Source organism: Ovis aries, chromosome 14, assembly GCF_016772045.2.
Source record: "Ovis aries strain OAR_USU_Benz2616 breed Rambouillet chromosome 14, ARS-UI_Ramb_v3.0, whole genome shotgun sequence".
NCBI lineage: Eukaryota > Metazoa > Chordata > Mammalia > Artiodactyla > Bovidae > Ovis > Ovis aries.
Window position 1 is genome coordinate 54,793,940 of NC_056067.1, and position 20,904 is coordinate 54,814,843.

Here is a 20,904-nt window from a genome sequence, read left to right on the forward strand (position 1 = left end):
TCATTATTAACTCCTGGTCCATAATAGATGTTCAATAAATGTTTGATGAGGAAAAGAAAAAATGTGTTAGGGGTGTTAGTGCAGTGGTATCGCCTTGTTTGTTTAGAGTAAGTATCAGAATTGTTATCGTTGCCGTTAGTATATAGTCAGCAGTATAAGTAGTACTGTGCCCAACTCTCGATTAGGAAACTGAGGTTCAGAGAGTTGGAATAATTGGTCAAGGTCCCCTAGGCAGGAAACGGTAGCCCTGGGTTCTTAACTTCCACCTCCTGCCCCCTTCCGGAGTTCCACACTTCCCCATTTCCCATCCCAATTCCCACCAGGGTGCCAACCCCACAAGTCCTCAGCCCACTCCCCTTGGCAGGAATCTGGTCTCCCCGCCCAGACACCCATCCCCCTGAGGATCCAGTCCTAAGCCCCATCAGGGAAAGCAGATGTCGATTCCCGGGACAAGTCCAGGAGCAGAGGCCTGAGAATCAGATCCTCCCACCCGATATGCCTGCCCCACCTAAGGGCCCCAGCTCTGTTTCCTTTCCTCCAAGGACGTGTCATCTCCACCGCAGGACGGGGAGCCCCAGAAGATGCCTGTTGGGGCAGTGGGTGGGGGCCCAGAAAAGGAGGAACGCGAGTGACTGGTCCCTCCCTCTGGCTGCCGACCTCAGCTGGGCGCGGTGGGTATAAAAGGGTCAGTATATATTGAGAAGGCCAGAGAAAGAGAAACCAGGAGAATGAGGAGAGAGGGAGGAGAATCGAGGTACAGACGGTGAGGACAGGAGAGAGAGACAAGAGGCAGAAGGCAAGAAAGAGAGAGAGAGGGAAAGAAAGGGTTCCGGAATTGGAGGGAAGAAAGAGAGAGAGAGCCAGAAAGGGAGGGAGGGAGAAAGGCGGTGAGAGGCGGGGGCCTGGAGAGGGTGGAAGGAGGGAAGAGAAGGGCGGGGCACGGAGGCCCGATCAAGGGACCGGACTCAAATCTGACTTCTGCCGCTCTCGGTAAGTTTTCAATCCGTTATTCAGCCTGTGATTTCTTTCTTTACTTGGGTGTGCAGCAGTTTGGAAAGGAGACCCCCACCCTCACCCCCTTGCCAGATTGGGTGAAGCTTGGAAATCCTTGTAATTTAAGAAGTGAACTCTTGGCACTTGGGGTGGAGGCTTGGAAAGAGGTGGGGCCCGACAGATTTTAGGGTTCCCAGCAGAACCCCCACCACCCAAAAACTTCCTGCGGTTTTACTCTATGGCTGTCCACTCCCCCCGGAAGACCCTGAGGTCAGGGCTTCTCATGAGAACAACCGAAGTCTGGAGACACTCCAGCCCCCACCCGCCACCACTCCCCTGCCGCCCTTTCTGGACACTGAAGGGTCATGAGGGCTGGCTCCTTCTTTTCAGGCCCTCTCCCACCCCCAGCATGGATCTTGTCCATTTTCCCTACAATGTGTCCAGTGGACACTAGTCTGGCGGCAGGGCAGGGTGGGGTGGGGACCTCGTGGGCATAGACAGGGGCTGGGGTTTCCCTGGTGCTTGGAGGCATGCGGCAGGAGGGTGAGATGAGTCACCGACCAGATGACTCACCGGGTCCCCCTTCCTCCCTCCACCCCAAGAGAGGAGTGGGGTGAGTCAAGATTGTCCATCTCTGGGGGCAGCCCCCAGCTTCTGATATATCTGAACAGGCAGCAATAGGAATTTTTCACATCCTTGCCCATATGTCCCCAGGGACAGGGCTCTGCAGAGATGGGAGCCAGATTGCTAGTCCTACTCATTCCTGGACCCAAGTCTATCACTGGCCCCCTCCAGGCCCTGGGAAATTCATGAGTCCGGGCCACCAGCTCCCTCCTCCTTCACAACCAGGCATCTAGCTCCCAGCCTCCTCCTCCCTCAGACCAGAAGTTTGGGGCTCCTAGCCCCCATTTCCATTAGACTTGGGAGTCTGGACTCAGCCCCTTTCCTCACCAGGATTCAGGCATCTCACCTGCCCCTGTGCCAACAACCTCTTGAAGTGACCGTCATCTCCCTACATCCCACCCCAGGCTTCCAACACAGCCATGTCACTCCTCCTGCTGGTGGTCTCTGCCCTCCACATCCTCATTCTCATTCTGCTTTTCGTGGCCACTTTGGACAAGGTAAGCCAACTTGGAGGACAGGGGCCTCCTGTCCCTCTGGCCCTGCCCCTTCGCCCTAGCACTCCGTCATGAGCTCTGCCTTCACCCTACCCTTTCCCCTGATGAGCCCCCAACCTACACTTTCCTATTAAATCCATGCTTTCCCATGGCACCTTGCCCTTTCCCCAACCCTGCCTAACCTCCCTGACTTTGCCCTTGTTCCTCTACCCATCCCAGTCCTGGTGGACTCTCCCCGGCAAGGAGTCCCTGAATCTCTGGAATGACTGCGAATGGAACAGTAACAACAAAACATGGGACTGCAGTATCGTCAGTGAGAATGGTGAGGCCTGAGGGGCACTGGAGATGGGTCTGCAGAAGGGAGGGATAACCCCAAGTCTCCTCCTGGGACCAAGGATTGGGAACCCCCCAAGGTTTGAGTGGGCGGGTTATGGGTCCCCATGCTGAGTGACTGAGGCTGACGTATGATGACCCACCTTTCTGAACGGTAGGGGGAAGTATGCCCGTGTTCTAGAGTGAAGTGAAAGTCGCTCAGTCGTGTCTGACTCTTTGCAACCCCATGGACTATATAGTCCGTGGAATTCTCCAGGCCATAATACTGGAGTGGGTAGCCTTTCCCTTCTCCAGGGGATCTTCCCAACCCAGGGATTGAACCCAGGTCTCCTGCACTGCAGGCAGATTATTTGCCTGCTGAGGTTAAAAACCCAACTCCCGATGATTTAGGAGTAGAGGCCACATGCTATAGGTTTAAGGAATGGGGGGAAAGCTTCCAAGATTCTGAGAAGACAAGATCATGTTCCCAAAGTCCTAAAGAGGCAAGACAGGTGTTCTGAATGGATGGCTGGGCCCATGCTATTCAAGTTCCAGTGGGGTGGACCACGTTGAGATTCTAAAGAGGTGAGACTGAATCCTTGCAAGGTTCAAAATAAATGGGGTCAGATGCATCTGAGTTCTAAAGGGGCAGAGCTGCATCCGCTAAAATTTCTAAGTCAAAGAAGGTGGAAGATTAAATGCTTTTTCTGTAAGAGCAAAGGAAGAATTTCTGCTCTTACAATTCGATACCATGTCATACTGGAGGTAGCCAATGCAATAAGGCAGGAAAAAGAAATAAAAGGTATAAAACATGGGAAACGAAGAAGTAAAACTGTCTCAATTCCCAGTGAGCATGTTTATATACAAAATCCTAAAGAATCTGCAAATGGCTTCTAGAATTCCTAAGGGGATTTAGGAAAGTTACAGGGATCAAAGTTGATATAAGTGATAACTACTGAGTATATGAGGTTGAACGACTCTAAATGAAAGAACGGTTGGTGGGAGCAATGACGAGCAAGCAGGCGGAGCTGGAACCCTGGACCTGCTGTAACTTCCTCCTCTATCTCCTTATTGCAGGCTGGCTGAAGGCAGTACAAGTCCTCATGGTGCTTTCGCTCATCCTCTGCTGTCTGTCCTTCATCCTGTTCATGTTCCAGCTCTACACCATGCGGCGAGGAGGGCTATTCTATGCCACTGGCTTCTGCCAGCTTTGCACCAGTGAGCACGGTTCCCCAGGGAACTGAAAGGAAGGGAGGAGGCCTGTGAGGATGGGGGGAGGGTGGGGGGAAGAATGGACACCTAGTGAAAGAAAACAATTCTCAACAACACAAAGACCACCTGAGGTTCTGCCTTTGGCTACCTCTCTGCCCCAGGGACTTAAGGAACTTGTAGTTTTCAGTGTCTCAGTGGTGGTTTGTGGTGTGGGTCTCTGAGTCATGGGGCAACTGGCACTTAGAGCTTCAAGGAGCCAGGGCTGGGGAAGGGGTTGTGGACGGATAATCTAGATCCCAGGAACAGAGGGAGGCTAGCAGGGATAGGTAGCTAATTAATAACACCAGGCTGCTACGGCTGCTGCTAAGTCACTTCAGTCATGGCTGACTCTGTGCGACCCCATAGACGGCAGCCCAGGCTCCCCCGTCCCTGGGATTCTCCAGGCAAGAACACTGGAGTGGGTTGCCACTTCTTTCTCCAATGCGTGAAAGTGAAGTCGCTCAGTCGTGTCCGACTCTTAGCGACCGCATGGACTTTAGCCTACCAGGCTCCTCCATCCATGGGATTTTTCCAGGCAAGAGTACTGGAGTGGGGTGCCATTGCTTTCTCCAAATAACACCAGGAGAGAACTCTAAATCATAATAGTAGTGGTCTTATAATGTCAACCAGTTGCTTTTTTTGTGTGGACCGACCTTGTATCAGACACTTCAGGGACTTTTACGTACTTTTCATTTTTTATGACTTCAGGTGCAAAGAGCAAAAGTTAATCATAGTTATCATTTGGGGGAGCATTACGTTTCTAGGTTTCCTCTTGTTCTACTGATTTACTACCTGTGTGCTTGGCTTGTGTAAAGTCACTCAAAAATATTCCTTGAATGGATGGATGGATGAGTAGGTATTATCGTCCCATGTAATGGATGAGTAACGGAGGCCCAAAAAGATCCACTAAATTGCCCAAGTCCAGTCTGCAGCAGCCTCCAAGGCGCGGCGCTAGAGGAGTGAACTACAACTCCCAGTAGGCAGTGATGCACTCGCCCTCAGGCGGTTTCTTTGCCCCGTGGGTTGTTGGGAAATGCGGTCCCGTTATGCGAGTCCAGGGTGACGTGTGGTTCCCGTCTCCCCTCAGGCGTGGCGGTGTTTACCGGGGCGCTGATCTACGCCATTCATGCCGAAGAGATCCTGGCGGCCCGCCCGTCGGGTGGCAGCTTTGGTTACTGCTTCGCCCTGGCCTGGGTGGCGTTCCCCCTCGCCCTGGCCAGCGGCATCATCTACATCCACTTACGGAAGCGGGAGTGAGGGTGGCGCCTCCCCTTGGTTCCCCAGCCGACTCCCGGCCCCTCCATCTCACCCCCAAAACCCCACCCCGCCTCCTTTTCTATTTGAAACAGAAAATAAAACTGTTTAACCGCCGAGTCTGCCTTTGACTCCTTCCTTCCTCCTCCCGGGACCTGGGTGCTCACGCCTGATCGTTCCTGAATTGGGACAGCCCCCATCACCAGCAGTTCAGCCTTCAGAACATCGAACTCATCCCCTTCTAATCTGGGACACAGGAGCCCGCGGTCCTGGCGGCCCTTCCCCTTCCACAGACCGGAGGACCCCAGCCCTCCATGTGCAAGACTCAGGATTCTTCCCAGCCTAGATATTCAAGTACTTCTAGATAAGAACCAGGCGTCTGGGTTTCCAGCCGTCCCTCCTTGGCCAAGGGGTCTCTCTCAACCAAGCAGGATGTGTGTCTTGTTCTAGGTTACTGAGAGCTGAGACCCTTTACTGCAGTGCAGCAATGCCTGCACCTGGCCAATCGGTCTCCTCCAGTTACAAAATGTAAAGAAGCTATGAGGAACTAAAAATAACTGCGTGCATGCGCATTTGGGGCAAATTCTGGACAATAAGATACAAAAAGACCAAAAAGCCCAACTGCCACTTCCCAACGAAGAGCCAGGAACAAAAGCAGGGCACTACACACATACGCCAGCAAGGGGGTGGGCAAACCACCTAAGCGCCCCTCCACCCCACCCCTGGAAACACCCATAACCCTCACCCCATAGAAGGGACCAGCTCGCCTCTCCTTAAGGGAAGTTGTTCTCCCTCCCTTCCCGCTATAGCAGGAGCCCCAATAAAGCCTTGCCTGAACTCCTTGTCTGGCCTCTTTATCAATTTCAATTGATTAAGGCGGCCAAGAACCCTCATTGGTAACAGTGGTCTTTTTTTTCTCCCTAGGACACTTCCTCTGGGAAGATACTTTTCCATTTCCCTCTTGAAACCCAGCCCCTCTTCTCCCCCATCCTCTGCAAATGTTGCCTCTAGTCCACATGACACCTTAGTACAAACCAGATGAGATGCCTCCTCCCTCCCCTTCTCCAGGCTCAACCTCACATCAGGACACTTGTGAGAAGGGGAGAGGCCGGGTTTTAGACCAACCCACCCCTAGGCCGTGTGTCTTTGTGCAGTGAACAATCTGCTCTATCTCGGGTTTCAGAAGACCCAGTGTTTTAGGGAGTCAGGTCCTCCCTAAGATCCTCTTCTGTGACGCAGCCTATTTCAGCAACCACCCCAGTCTCTCTCCAGAACTACAGCTTTCTTTGCCAGTGTGTGCATGCTCATAGCTCAGTCGTATACGTTACAACTCTGTGACCCCATGGACTGTAACCCGCCAGGCTCCTCTGCCCATGGAATTCTCCAGGCAAGAATACTGGGGTGGGTAGCCATTCCCTTTCTCCAGGAGATCTTCCCGACCCAGGGATCAAACCCAGGTCTCCTGCATTGCAGGCAGATTCTTTATGGTCTGAGTCACCAGGGAAGCTGGAAAAGTGAAAGTCATTCAGGCGTGTCTGACTCTTTGCGACCCCCATTGTACAGCCCATGAAATTCTCCAGGCTAGAATACTGGAGTGGGTAGCCTTTCCCTTCTCCAGGGGATCTTCCCAACCCAGGGATCAAACCCAGGTCTTCCACACTGCAGGCGGATTCTCTACCAGCTGAGTCATAAAGGAAGCCCTAGGGAAGCTGGGGACCCACCCAAATGCATTCTCCCAAGACCCAGAGTGTCTTCTTTCCAGGATTCCGAAACCTTCCTTCTTTTCAACCCCTGCAGCTCTCTGACTCATCCAGATTTATGAAACATGATTTATTCCTTTGGGAGAAAGGACAGGGGAGAAATTGATAGACCAATAAATATTGCACAGGGCACTGGTGGAGGCAAGATCCAGGCAGAGGTAGTTTCTGTAGAAAGGGTGAGGGGCCTGGGCAGCGAAGGCACCTGAGTTTTGTTGTTGGGGCCTGAGTGGAAGTGAGCCTTGGTTTCTGGTTCCTCCTGGCCCACAGCTTTCTACCGGGCACAAAGCTCCCGACCCCTTCAGCCTGGACAAGCTGATAGGCAGTTGACCAAATGGCCTGCCTTATAAGTAGCGGCAATTGATAGAAAGAACAGGTCTCTTTCAGAAATTCTGATTGGTTGCTTCTCTGCAGGGACAACTGGCTGCCCAAGGTTGGTAGTGCCCGGCAGCTGTCTCACTGGCAGTTTGCCAGAGGAGCAGACTAAAAGGTTCTCATTGGCTGCCGGCTGGAGCTCCGCCTCGGTGAACATGATGGGCATTTTGCCCGGTACGGGCTAAACAGACAGTGATATATGGCCTCCGGAGGGCACAATTTAACAACTGGGCCTGGTGGTGTGTAGCGTTGCACGGCTGTGATTGGCTGGCCCTCCCTCCTCAGCCAAACTATGTTTAGAAGTTTATGATGAAGGAGGGAGTAAGAGATGGACCAGAAGCAAAGCCAAAAAGCTTTGATTGGCTGTTCATCGGAAGAGGGGCCCCTGGCAACGGAGGGCTGCCTCAGTGGGCGGTTTTAAGAAAACAGCATAAAGGAAGTGGTAGCGAGTAATTGGAAGTTGGGGAGTGGCGAAGCATCTTAGCCATGATTGACAGCTTGTCAAGGAGGAGGCGGCGCTTAGTTCCCAACCAGGTTACTGGGTTGGGCTGCGCGGAGAGGTTTCCCTAAGGAGCTGTCTTCGCTAGGTGCGGACCTGGGGGAAGAGATAGTAGCCAACAGGTCTAGTTTGGGGAGGCCCGGGGGCGGGTACATCCCGACGGTGGGGGCCAGGGCTTGCAGGTGGGCCAGGGCCCTCTTTCCGTTGAAGGCCACGTCACAGCCTGACTGGGCTAGAAGCCAGTTCTCCACCTCTGACTGGAGCCACTGGGAGGTCTCTGCTGGGGGAGAGGCAGGTGTTGTGAGGTCAGACCAACCCGAAGGACTAAGAGTGGGCAGCGGGGAGGGTGCAGGCCAAGGAATAAGAGGGGTCTGGGTTTGGAAGAAGCCTAGCGGAGTGGGACAGAACCTAGGAGGCTCAACGTTGGGGCTCTCATCTGGGGACCAGCCAGGGACTCTTGTTCAGGGAGGAGCCATCTGGGCTCTCTAGTAAGGGAGTATATGGGTTGGCATATAGGAAGCAGCGGACGGGGAGCCGGGAGAATACCACGACAGGAGTCTGATCCAAGACTCCTATCGCGGTTGAGGCTGAGGTCATCCCAGGAGCAGGCCCACCGAGACGGAAACTGGGTCAGGGGTCCCGACTGTTGAATCCGGTTCACCAGCGCGAGCCGGGTTTGGGCGGCGGGCATCGTGGGGATGGAGTCTCACTGGGGCAAGGCCATCTGGGACTAAGGGGACTCTCGACTCCGTAGTAGCAGGGTGGAGTTTGTTCCAGGTGGGGCCACATCTGCGCCCAGCAGTTAGGAAGGGGCGGGGCCTATGGGGAAAAGAGCTGCAAGAGACCGGGCGGGACCTAGCAAGAGAGGGGCTGCAAAGGGGTGGGGCCTCCTGGCCCCTGCGGGCCTACCTTCCGGCGGGCCCTTTGCCCCCCCGGGCCGCCGGGCCAGGAAGCTGTGCGCAAGCAGCGCCTCTTTGGTGTGCTCGTCCTGTGCGCGCAGGACCAGGGCGCTGAGCAGCTCTGCGTTGTTGGACGTGCTGCGGTAGTAGAGCATGTGTGCCAGCTCCAGCGCCTGCGCGCTGCGCCGATGTCCGAACATCTGCACGCAGGACAAAATCCGGGAGGGGCGGGGCCTGCTGGGACTCCACGCCCCGCCCATACACACACCCCACCCAATCACACACGCACCCATATACAACCCCACCCATACGCACACCCGTAGGTCATTCAGGCAGGTATGGCCCTTCCCAAAGGCTCCCGGGGCGTCCCTCTCCGGCTCAGGTATTTTTACGCTTAACACACACGCTCTCGCCCCGGTGCCTCGGAGGCCGCTGCCCGGGTTTGCTTATCTGAGCCATGTCACAGTGGATGTGTTCGAGGATTCACAGACAAGAGTTTTAGCCTGGGCACTTTTCATTACAATTTTTTTTTGAAGTCCTTATCATCTAGACACACACTGAAGCATTTCCAGATGATGTGTAGAATTTGCTTCAAAATAATCCAATGGTGGTGGGCAGGGGAGGGAGTGTCTTTAGGTGAAACCTGATTTTACTAATTGTTGACGCTGGGTGCTGACAACAGAGGAGCTTATCATACTATTCCATCTGTGCATTTGTTTGAAATAATTTTTTGAAAGGTCTTAAATATTGTAAAGAGCAGTGTTGCTGTTTAGTTGCTAAGTCCTGTCCTACTCTTTGTGACCCCCTGCCAGGCTCCTCTGTCCGTGGGATTTCCCAGGCAAGAATACTGGAGTGGGTTGCCATTTCCTTCTCCAGGGGACCTTCCCAACCCAGGGATTGAACCCAAGTCCCCTGCATTGGCAGGTGGATTCTTTACTGCTGAGCCACCAGGGAAGCTGGAAGAGAAGTGTTAATGGACGACAAATACTTGATGAGCCACTTTCCGGAAAGAAGGGAGGGAGAGGCGAGTCTGGGGCCCAACTGTCTACTGGCTACCCCTTCCCCACCCTCCATCCCTCCTGCCTGGACCCCTTTCCTCATTCCTGTTGTCCCTGAAGAGGGAGATGAGAGCCCACCAGTGCCCTCTGGGACTCGAACTCAGATTCATCCACCCAAATTCATCCTTTCATCCACCAAGTGAGTTCGGGGCTGCTGGGTCCTGCGGCCTGCAGGCCTGGATGCCAGTCCTATCTCTGCCCCTCCAGCTGTGAGGCTGTGGCCAAGACCTAAGTCTTCGGGTAGCCCTCTCTGTGAGCCAAGGCAAATGACAGAAGGGGCACCAGAAATTAATAAAACATGGCACAGAAGCTGGCCGGTCACAAGTACTTAAAGATTAGTTACTGAAGTATCTTCTGCCCAAAGAGTGTTGCCCACCCTACGTGGAGACCTACGGTGAAATGCCTCTGAAATGAACACAGCCCTGGAAAATCACTGAAATGGCCTGCACGGTACCAATGACACGCTCTGTGTGAACTGCACTCTCTTCTGACAAGGCCAGCGCAGTCAGTTTATGTCCCTGCATTGGACCGAATCGCCAATTTCTTTGGTTGGACGCAAGATGCAGGAATTGGATGCATTCACAACTGTTATGAAAAATACATTGGGTTGTGTGCCTGTTTCTGCCAGGCTTATGGAGTGGAATTCTTGCAGGTTAAGTGAGCAGGTCATGCCATTCCGAGGCAGACACGTGAGGCCAGACCTCTCCCTGGAGAGGGCTCACCACTGGCAAGCTAAATGTCCCTCTGACACTTGCCAAGGCCCACACTGAGCAGTGTCTCTCCTCACCCAACTCCTCAGTCCCTCCTTCCTCCTCCCCTGGGGTCCGTATCTGGGGTGGCCCCACCATCTACACCATCACAGATCAGACCCCTGGCACCATCCTGCCCCCTCCTTGCCAGCCTGTCACTCTCTGGCCCCATCCTCCTGCCTTGACTCTCTCTGCCCTGTCCCCTCCCATCCAACCCACCTAATGCATCACCCAGCCTCCTCCCGGGTCTGTCTCCCCTACTCCCTTCTCTGCAAAGCCCCAGAGTTGAGCCTGCCCCTCCCCTGCCCACACTCTCACATAGCTCCCTAATGCCCTCAGAGACTCCAAACTCTGTGGCCTGGCCCCAGGGATTTCTCCCACTCAATATCCTGCTCCTCTCCCATGAATGCAGCCCATATTAAATGAGCCCAGTCTACCCTGACAGTTGCCCTGAGCGCACCCTGCTCTCGTGGGCTTCTGGGCCTTGGGACAGGCCAAGTGGCTTCCAGTCTTTTCTTGAAAAACACTCACTGTCTTATCGTCAAGGTGCAGGATAGACATCACTTTTCACAGACAAGCAGCTGCATCCCTGGGTCCCTACAGGGCCCACTGCTGCCTCAGTCAGGCATGTGGCTGTCTGTCCATGGGCCCCACGCCTCTCCCCCCAGGGCAGGAGCAGCCCTGAGGCATCTCTGGGCTGCCAGCTCACCAACCCTTCTCAGGCTGCCCCGCAGGCCTCCCCAGGGAACCAGGACATGTCAGGAGCCCCTTCAGCCCAGGAAGTCTGGGAGGGCTTTCTGGAGCCTCTGAGATGACGGTGCGGAGGGGTTGGTCAGCCTAGCAAAAGGATGCATGCATGCATGCTAAGTCGCTTCAGTCGTCTCTGACTCTTTGTGACCCCATGAACTGTACCCACCAGGCTCCTTTGTCCATAGGGATTCTCCAGGCAAGAATACTGGAGTGGGCCGCGGTGGCCTCCTCCAGGGGAGAGTATGTTTCAGAAGGAACAGCACATGCAAAGGGAGAGAAGGGGAGAGAAGTAGCAGCGGGAGGAGCTACAAGTATATTTTGGCGGAGCTGAAACTGAGAATTGTGTCAGATGAGGCCGAGGAAGCCCCACCTCTGATGCCAGGTTGTGAGCAAGGGAGGAGCAGGGCAGCCCAGTGGCCATCGGGGACGGGCTGGAGGGGATCACTGGGTGGGGGAAGGCTAGGAAGAGGATCTGAGCTGGAGCCAAGACAGAGGACAGGAGATGGGCACAGAGAGCCTGGGGAGCAGAGTGCCATGGGGGCAGGATGGAGAACAGGAGGAGAACCAGGAGGAGAAGCAGGCGGGAGAGACACTGTCCTCCACCTGGCTGTTCCAGACTTGAGTGCGGAGCTCCTGGATCTAGGAGGTGCGGGGGAGCGGCTTGTGGAAACCATGGAAATGGATGAGCTCTCTGGGCGAGAGGTAGGAAGAGGGCCGTGTATCCTGCTGTAAAATCAGCCTCCCAGGTGTCTGATCAGAAGGGGAGATACGGAGCTGGGGAGGAGAAGGGGGTTTCAAGGGAAGATGGATGCTCTGTGGGCACCTGGACAGAGGCCAGGGAGGCCTGCATTTAAGGCACAGAGGGAGTCCCTGGTAGTCTAGAAATTAGGATTTGGCGCCTTTGGTGCCATGGCCTGGGTTCAGTCCGTGGGTTGGAGAACAGAGATCCAACAAGCCAAATAAATACAGAATGAACTTAAGGAGGTTCAGCCTGGGGCATGGAAAAATGTCTAAAAGGGATCAGTAAATGAACAGGTGAACTGGGCTTTAAACTGAGGGTCAGAGCCCAAGAGACTCAAGAGTTCTCCATCCCCGAGGGCCACTGCAAGGTGGGACCATGGTCCTCCCTAAGCTGAAAATGTGCATGTCCTCCCCAGAGCAGCTCAACACCCTCTTCCCCCTGCCCCTCCGCCCCTGTCTGTGGTTGCCACATTCCCTCTCTGCTTACAGCCCTTCCGTGGCTCCCCTCTGCCCTGAGGACGAAGCCCAGAGCCCCTGCCTTGGCATTCAAGGCCCTCGCCACCCCTCTGGGGCCTTGCTTCTCCTTCCTGCAGGCCAGATTCCATCCCTGTGAGATTCCCCAGGCTATGCTCACCGTGCCCCTTCTCCAGCAGGCACAATCCCCACCTTTCAGAGCTTCCCTCAAATGACACCCGACCCCTGGTCCTCGGCAGGAAATGCTCCCTGCTCAGCCAGCGCAGCCTGGTTATTATCTGTGGGATTTATTACCAGGCTTCCTAAGAGCCCATTGGGATGGCTGAAAACAGCTTGAAAATCAATGAACCAGCAAGTGAATGATCAGGTACAATGGACAACTCGCGCCAGTTCGCACTCTTGGGGCCGGTGCCAACCCCGGGGAGAATCAGAAAAAGGCAGCCACCTCAAGGCAGAGCTCGAGGTTCAGCAAGCAAACCACAAGTTGGATTCCAGCCCTTATCTGTCCCTTCGGCCATGAATCCTTGGATGATGAACAACCTGCACAACTGGATGAGGCAGCCCTGCACTCACATGTAGCAGAATCAGGAAAGGCGCTTGTTCAAAACACAGGCCCTGGTCCCAGAGTTTGGGGGTGGGCAAGCCCAGACTCGGGGGACAAGAGCCCAATCAGTAATAATAAAAATCAAGGTGATGGTGAACTCTCATATAACACCTTCTGGACTATGGGCCAGACTCTGTTTTCCATGTTCAGTGTATTAATGCATTTAATCACCACAACAACCCACTGTCATCTCTGCCTTTGAGATGCACAGAGAGGTTTAAGCAGCTTGTTCAAGGTTACATAGCTTAGGACTTCCCTGGCACTCCAGCGGTTAAGACTCCGCACTTCCACTGCAGGGAGCATGGGTTCAATCCTTGCTTGGGGAATGGAGATCCCACGTGCCATGGATCTCTCACTCACACACACACACACACACACACACACACACACACCCCAAAGCTAAAAGAATAGGCCACACAGCTAGAAGACGGTAGAACTAGATTCAAACCCAGGCAGTCTTGTTCTAAAACACACCTTTCACATCACCAAGTGCCCAGTGAGTGGCTGTGAACGCTTGTGTCACACTAGCCGTGGGCCAGCCCTGCACCCAGCGCTCATTACAGAGTCACTCATCTCTTCCTCACAACAGCCCTCCTAGGAGGGTCTAGCTATTTATTAAGCCCATTTTCCAGATGAGAAAACTGAGGCTCAGGGAGACTGAGAAACCCTCCCAAGGTTGTGTTGAGTGAATAAGGAAGGGAAAGAAAGCCCAACCCAAAGCAGGAATAATCCACAAAAAAAGAGAAACAAACTGACAGGGTGGCCTGACCTTCTAGCTGACCATCAAAGGGCAGGCTTGGTGGGGGGGGTCACGTACCTTGGCGGCCCGCAGGCCCATGAAAGCAGCGAAGAGCAGCAGCAACAGGGAGGTGGCCATCTTGAGATCAGAGAGCACCACCATGCCCACGTTGACAAAGAACGCTACACCCGAGACAACCAGTGTGATGTTGAGGACGGCACGCTGCAGGGTGGACGTGCGCACCTTCAGCTCGGGCAGCAGCTGCTCCAGGCCCTCCAATGGCGTATCCTTGAAGCTCTTCAGCACTAAGTGCCCATTCTTCGTTCGGGCTGCTAGTATCACCCGCTTAAAGTATCTCCTGATGGCCAGAGATGGAGGGGCGAGGACAGTCAGAACAGCCCCCAGGAGTCCCCCTCCAACCCTAGGACATTCTCTCTGGCTCTGAAGTCACACCATCAGTTTAAAAGCTACTTAAAAATGGTGGTAGGAAAGTCAGATGGAAGCTAAGTGTCCAACTAGAGGGGATCACTAACATGATGCAGTCCCCTATTATTGGACACATAGGTTGCTTCTGGTTTTATGGACTTGATAACTGAGAGCTGAATAAAAATTCTTTAGTTAACGTTCAAACCCAAATTCTATATATATTTCAGGGTATCTGCTAGGTGCCAAGCAGTGCTATTTAGTTCTGGAGAGACAACAAAATGAGTCAGTCACTGCCTTTGTGGAGCTTATAGTCCAGCATGAGAGACAGATAATTAAAATAATTAAACAGACAGTCTGCAAGTATAAATATCTCCTTGGAATAGATTCCTGGAAGTGGAATTACTGGTTTAAGGGATATGAGAGGCTTTTTGTCTTTGGTTTTTGTCTTTGAATTCATAACCATATTTGATAGTCTGATTTCCAGACAGACTGGGTGATTGACAGGCCCTCTGGCCAACTGTGAGATGCTATGGCTCCCCTAACAATATCTGTATTTAACTATGTGTTAAAAACATAATGTTCTTCAGAAACCTGGTGGTACCACTTTTTCAGAATGTGGCCTTCCCTCTCTGAGCCTCAGTTTTCCTCATTTGGAAAATGGAGAGAAATGTCCCTAGCCCTTCTCTTCCCCTAAGAATTGCAGTTCTTATTTCTCCTTGGGAAGAAGAGGCAGTATTTCATTGACCCTTTGTCCTTTCTTGACTTCCCACCCAGGTCCCAGACACCCAAATCCAGACACTGACCTGTCGGTCCCCTCTCGACTCTAACCTTGCTCCCTCTTGCTGCAGCTGGGGAACAGGGGCCGCCTCACCTCTCTGCAGGGGGCGATTTGAAGAAGAAACGCTTGGAGCCCACGCTGGACTTACGGGGCATCTTCCCAACTCGCTGGCCCAAGGCCCAGAAATGCATGTAGATATACTGGTCCAAATTTATTGTCACCTGCCAAAGGGAGGGAGAAGGAAGCAAAGCAGCTGAGCATAAGCCACGGTGTGAATGCAGGATACTAGAATTACATGCCTTACCCTCAGTGATCCTCTGCCTCCCCATCCACTGCCCAGACTCATCATCATCCAGTGTGCAGGCAGACAGCCATGTATGGTTGTTCATGTTGTACACTGCACAAGGACACACCATCCAAGATTGCACCATCCACATCATAGTCATCTTTATGACCATATTTCCTAGCATCTATAATGCCACTGATTTTAAGGTACTCAATCATTTTATGAAGCAACTAAAAGGGAAAATATATTGTCAATTAAACTATGCAACAGGGGCTTCCCTGATAGCTCAGTTGGTAAAGAATCTGCCTGCAATGCAGGAGACCCCAGTTCAATTCCTGGGTTGGGAAGATCTGCTAGAGAAGGGATAGGCTACCCACTCTAGCATTCTTAGGCTTCCCTGGTGGTTCAGCTGGTAAAGAATCCGCCTGTACTGAGGGAGACCTGGGTTCAATCCCTGAGTTGGGAAGATCCCCTGGAGAAAGAAAAGGGTACCCACTCCAGTACTGTGGCCTGGAGAATTCCATGGACTGTCCATGGGGTCGCAAAGAGTCGGACACAACTGAATGACATTTCACTTTCACTTTTAAAACCATGCCACACTACTGCTTCTAAGTCACAATCCAATTTCAGAGACGGTAAAGTCTGACTTTAGAAAAAAGCACATCTTAAAAATCACCAAAATGTGGTCATTTTAGTATTTTGATTATAATACTACAGTATTTAGTATTGTGATTATTAGTATTCTGTTGACTTTTTCTTTTGGCTGTGCTATGCGGCTTACAGGATCTTAGTTTCCCGACCAGAGATTGAACCCAGGCCCCAGCAGTGAAAGTGCTGAGTCCTCACCACTGAACCGCCAAGGAATTCCCGTATTTTGTTGACTTTAATGGTGAGTATTTTGTATTATTTATTATAGTCAGCCCTCCATAACTGCAGGTTTCACATCTGTTGATTCAACCAACTATAGGACTGAAAAAAATTTTAATTCCAGAAAGCAAAACGAATCTTCTGTGTATCACCAACTCTTTTACACAGCATTTACACTGTATTAGGTATTACAAATAATCAGAGATGACTTAAAGTATGCAGGAGGATATGTATAAGTTATATGCAAATACTATGCCATTCCATATAAGAGACTTCAGCATCTGAGGATTTCCATATCCTCAAAGGCACTGGAGCCAATCCCTGCCCTCCACACCAAAGGACAGCTCTCTTAATAGTCTGCAGGCAGATGGTGATAGAGTCTCTAGTCCTAAGAAGACCTGTATCTTATGATGCTTTTCCAACAGGTGGCAGTGAAGTTACCTGAGAAGAAGCACCTTTTTCTATTTCACCAAAGGTGCCACATGGGCTAGTGTTTAGGACTACAGTTCCCAGCAGCCTCTGCTTCCCAAAGGCTCCACCCCTGCCCAAGGTCTCCTGAGAGTGCGGGTTGTTAGCTGGAAGACAAGCACCTGGACCTCATCCTGAGGGTGATGGACCACCAGAGCGTAGGCCAGGGTGTCCTCCGTGAGTGGGGAGAAGTTGGCCTGGGCCAGCAGGGGCTCCAGGGCCTGAAGCACTTCCTTCTCATTGGACAGACGCTGAGGGTCTGTAAGTGAAGGCTGGTCAAGAGTCTCCCTGTCAGGGTTGATGGGGTCATACAAGGCCTGAGGAGAGAGTCAGAGAGAAGAAAAATGGACTAGGTCAGAACGTAAGGGATTGTAAGGATGTTCCTGGCCCCATATTTTAAATAATGGGTTACCCCAAGGCTGGATTTGGGGCCCTCTTCCTGTCTCTCCCCTCAAGCTCACTATAAATTGCCTCACCATCCCCATGGCCTTAAACACCATCTCCATGTAGATAACTACCCAACTCACATCTCCAAATTGGACCTCTCCTCTCAGTTCTAGACCTAATATCCATTTTCAGTTTGTGGGGATGTTTAGTAGTAGCAGAGTAGTACTTCCCCTTCCCCCACAGTAGTAAAGAAGGCGGCGGCTGTGGGGCTGCCCAGACAGACTCCATTCCCAGCCTCCTTTGAGGCTAGGTGTGGCCAGAATTCATCCACAGAATATGAGCAGAAGTAACAGATACTTCTTGCCCCTCCTGCACCTTCCACTCTTCCCTTGTTCTTAACAGCTTAGAACGCTCTCCTGCCTACAACCGAGTTCTGAGCCCACACAGATGAAGACGGGGCCCTGAGGGGATGGCAGAGCAACAACATGGAAGGAACCTGGGTCCTGGCATCATCTCATGAGGGACAGAACTGCTCGTCTTACCCCCGGGGCCCACTTGCCACAAGGCTGTTAAATGGAGAGGAAGAATCCTCCACCTCCTTTAAGCCATTGCCTTGTGGGGTCTGCTTGTTACAACAGCTAAGTCTTTATAGGAACTAATATAAACTCTCTACCTGACATTTCTTTGGGATGTCACGGTTGCCTCAAATCCAATATGCCAAGCCCACAAGATCACATCCTCCTATCCCCATCTTCCAGCAAAATAACCATCCTGGATGCCCCCTCCAAAAGTTGTTCCCCCCAACCTTCCCTGGCCTCTTCCCTGAGCATCAGATTCTCACAGGCAATTATGTCTTTGGCATCTCCAACTGGATGTCTAATGGCGTCTCAGATCTAACACGATCTAAGGAAAACGCTCCATTTCTTCCTCCTCCCCACCTCAGTCTTCTCCTTTCAGGAAATGGCTCTGTGATCCATTCAGGTGCTCTGATCAGGAACCCTGGAGGCATCTTTGATTCCTTTCTTATCATCACCCCAATATCTGATCTTTAGCAAATTCAGCAGACTCTCCGAATCGTTCTGGACTCTATCTTCCTTTCCATCCCCACGGCTGCCTTCTCGTCCCAGCCACCATCGCCTCACACCTAAACAGGTGCATCGGGTTTCCACTCTCCCACCATGTCCAAACCAGTCCCCACGTGGCTGTCATGAGGAGCTTATTGAGATTATAAACAGACGCTATCCCTCCAGCGGCTTCTCACAACATTTGGAATAAAATCCAAACTCTTTCTATGACCTTCAGTGTCCCCACAGAACTGGGTAATGCCTTGTCCATCTCATCTTATGCACCCATCAGTGCCGCCCAAAATTGTTGACTGAATGAATCAAAAAAAAAGCTAGGGACTTCCCTGGTGGTCTAGTGGTTAGGACTCTGTGCTCCCAATGCAGGCGGCCCAGGTTTGATCCCTGGTTGGGGAACTAGATTCCCACATGCCACAGCTAAGAGTTTGCATGTCACGACTAAAGACCCTGAGTGTTACAACAAAGATGGAAGATCCTGCATGCTGCAACTAAGACCCAGCACAACCAAATAAATAAATATGTAAAAAAAATTTTTTTTTAAAGAACGAGCTTCCAGGTGGCTTGCCTATTTGTTCACAGAGAGATGGAGTTTCTGGGTGACATATAATGTGCCCCAGACTATCCAACCATCCCCAGAGGGAAGCACCCCTCCATAAAACCAGCCCCTAAACTCCACCCTCTGTGTGTCTCTCAGGAGAGGCAGCCTTAAGGAACAACACATCAAGGTCAGGGAAACCTTTTGTTAGTGGAAGGAAGGGAGGGGGCATTCCAAGTGGGAGGAATGGCCTGGGCAAAGGTTTGGAGACGGAAAGTCCAGGGTCTCCGAGACAACGGAGCCAGGTGTCTGATGATGTAGTAGAGAATCAAGCCCAGCAAGTCCTCATGTGAACTAACTCCGAGGGCCAGCCTGTGCTGGCCCAGAACAGGACTGGGGCCCAGAACTAAGGCCAGTGTCCAAGTCCTTCCAGCCAGGCTGACAGAGCCAGTCCCATGGGCCATGCTCTCAAATTCACGGAATGACCTTGAGAAATGACTTTCCCGGGGCTGAGCTGCACTTTGAGAGTGAGGGAATCTCAGAGCTGGAGGAGAGAGAAGTGCATTCATCTAACGTCCACTGCAAACCAGATTCTCTTCTGGGAACTTCGCATCCGCCCATGGCTTCCAGCCAGAAACCTGGATGTGGCGGGTGACCCCTGCTGTTCCCTTTCCTCACATGATATATTAATCACGATGATTCCACCTCCAAAACAGAGAGCCACTCCGCCAGGCTCTCTCCTCCCCACCAGCCCTGCCCAGTCCACACCACCATGGCCTTCTCCTGCCTGGATGAGTCCGACAGCCATCTCCAGGGCCCTTCCAAATGCCCTCGCCTCCCTCCTCTCAAGACCACTCTCAAGCTCGCTGTGTCCCAAAGCGGGTCCTGAAACTCCTCCCCAAACCTGCTCTCCCTCACCCTCATCTTCTCCATGTCAGAGAAGTGCATTCTTCCAGGAGCTCAGGCCCAAAGCCTCTGGTCATCCTGGACTCCTCTCTTTCTTCAACCCATCAGCAAATCCTGATGGCACCCATTAAAAATAGATCCAGGATCCGACCACTTCTCATCTCCTGGGCGGTCGTATTGGCTTCCGCACCAGTCTCCCGGCTCCCATCCTCACCCTCAAGTCTGTTCCCGGCAACCACTAGAGGGCGCCTATTGTAACAGAAGTCAGCTCGCGTCTGTTCGCTCAGAGCTTTCCCTGGCTCTCACCTCACTCAGAGTCAAAGTCAAGGCTTCACTGTGTCCCATAGGGCCCTGAAGGATATGGCTGCGGGCCCCTCCACTCACTCCAGCTTTGCCCCTTCACTCACTCACCTCTAGCCCCTCCTACACACCATGCACACTCCAGCCACTGGGCCTTTGCACTTACCATTCTCACAGATCTCCACATGGCTCACTCTGGCCTCTTTCAGGCTCAAATGTCACCCCCTCAATGAGGCTGCCCCTGACTACCCCACCTAAAACTGCAAAAAACACCTCTCCTTTCTTTTTCTCCTTAATTAGGGTTACCAGATTTAGCCAAAAAATAAAATACAGGACACCAAGTTCAGTTGGATTTCCAGATCAACAATAAATAACTTTTCAGTTTAAGGATGTCCGGTGCAGTATTTGAGGATTGTATTTACATGGACATAATTATATTTCAAAAAGAAAAATTTCTCGTAGCTTATCTGAAATTCAAGTTTAACTGGGTTTAGAGGGTCAAAGAGTGTCCCCTAAAAATTCCTGTCCTCTGGGAACCTCAGAATATGACCTCATTTGGAAAAGGGGTCTTTGCAGGTATAATTAAGGTATCAAAGTGAGACCATACTGGATTAGGGTGGGCCCTAAATCCAATGAGAGTGTCCTTATAAGAGACAGAAAAGGACACACAGAGAAGAAAGTGATATGAAGATGAAGACAGAGATTAAAGTGATGTGTCCACAAGCCACGGACTGCTGGAAGCTTGGAGAAAAGCATAGGATTGGGCCCTTCCTCTGAGGCTCCAGAAGAAACTAACCCTGCCAGCACCTTGATTTTGGACTTCCAGTCTCCTGAACTCTCAAAGAGATCTCTTGTTTTAAGCCAGCCAATGGATGCTCATTTGCTATGGCAGAATTAGCAAATGAATAAGCTGGGCGTCCTGTACTTTAGCCGGCACCCTCTCTGTGGTACTTAGCACTTCTTAACATACTTTACTTCTTTACCTTGTGGAGGGTCAGTCTCTCTCCCTGGCATGTGATGCCATGAGGCAGATACACAGGTGCGCCACTGAGGCCAGGGGCCTGGAACCATTCCAGGCCACAGTAGGTGCTCAGTAAACATGCACTGAGTGAATCCAATGAATGAAAGCACAAGGGAAAGGAGGCCCAGAGAGAGGGCACCTGCCAAGGTCGCCCTCACTCCTCGTGAACGACAAAGCTGGCGTCTGAACTGGGGCTCTTCTTGTTCTTTGCCTGCTCCAAACTGCTTCCTCAAGGTTCTTAGGTCATCAGCAAATGTAATCCAGTGTGTCTCACT

The 20,904-nt window shown here is 52.2% G+C and overlaps 2 protein-coding genes and 1 non-coding gene across 10 annotated transcripts in view; 2 read left to right on the forward strand and 1 right to left on the reverse strand.

Annotated features, from left to right (window-relative positions):
* Positions 1–20,904, reverse strand: part of TMEM143 (transmembrane protein 143) — a 28,123-nt gene that overhangs the window by 2,481 nt on the left and 4,738 nt on the right. Inside the window, exons 4-8 of one of the 5 annotated variants that reach the window (XM_015100630.3) lie at positions 16,521–16,715; positions 14,871–14,998; positions 13,652–13,931; positions 8,469–8,658; positions 6,744–7,836 (exon numbers count right to left, since the gene is read on the reverse strand). In XM_015100630.3, the coding sequence (XP_014956116.3) occupies positions 7,580–7,836; positions 8,469–8,658; positions 13,652–13,931; positions 14,871–14,998; positions 16,521–16,715 (1,050 nt within the window). In that variant the 3' untranslated portion in view covers positions 6,744–7,579. Of the gene's footprint in view, positions 1–6,743; positions 7,840–8,468; positions 8,659–13,651; positions 13,932–14,870; positions 14,999–16,520; positions 16,716–20,904 lie in introns of those variants that run through there. The other 4 variants (XM_027978557.2, XM_042232268.1, XM_015100631.3 and 1 more) reach the window with 4 other exon arrangements.
* Positions 540–5,047, forward strand: EMP3 (epithelial membrane protein 3). Of its 4 annotated transcripts, none has more exons than XM_042232269.1 (5): positions 540–685; positions 2,022–2,114; positions 2,331–2,433; positions 3,501–3,641; positions 4,762–5,047. In XM_042232269.1, the coding sequence occupies exons 2-5, from the start codon at positions 2,037–2,039 to the stop codon at positions 4,929–4,931; spliced, it is 492 nt and encodes a 163-aa protein (XP_042088203.1). In that variant the 5' UTR covers positions 540–685; positions 2,022–2,036; the 3' UTR covers positions 4,932–5,047. The 4 variants fall into 4 exon arrangements, with proteins under 4 accessions (XP_042088203.1, XP_012046005.1, XP_004015396.1 ...); XM_012190615.4 differs by having other exon boundaries at positions 540–671; XM_004015347.4 differs by lacking the exon at positions 540–685 and adding an exon at positions 935–990 and having other exon boundaries at positions 1,948–2,114.
* On the forward strand, positions 18,191–18,263 carry TRNAG-CCC (transfer RNA glycine (anticodon CCC)). The gene has a single exon. It is a non-coding gene; the product is annotated as a tRNA-Gly (tRNA).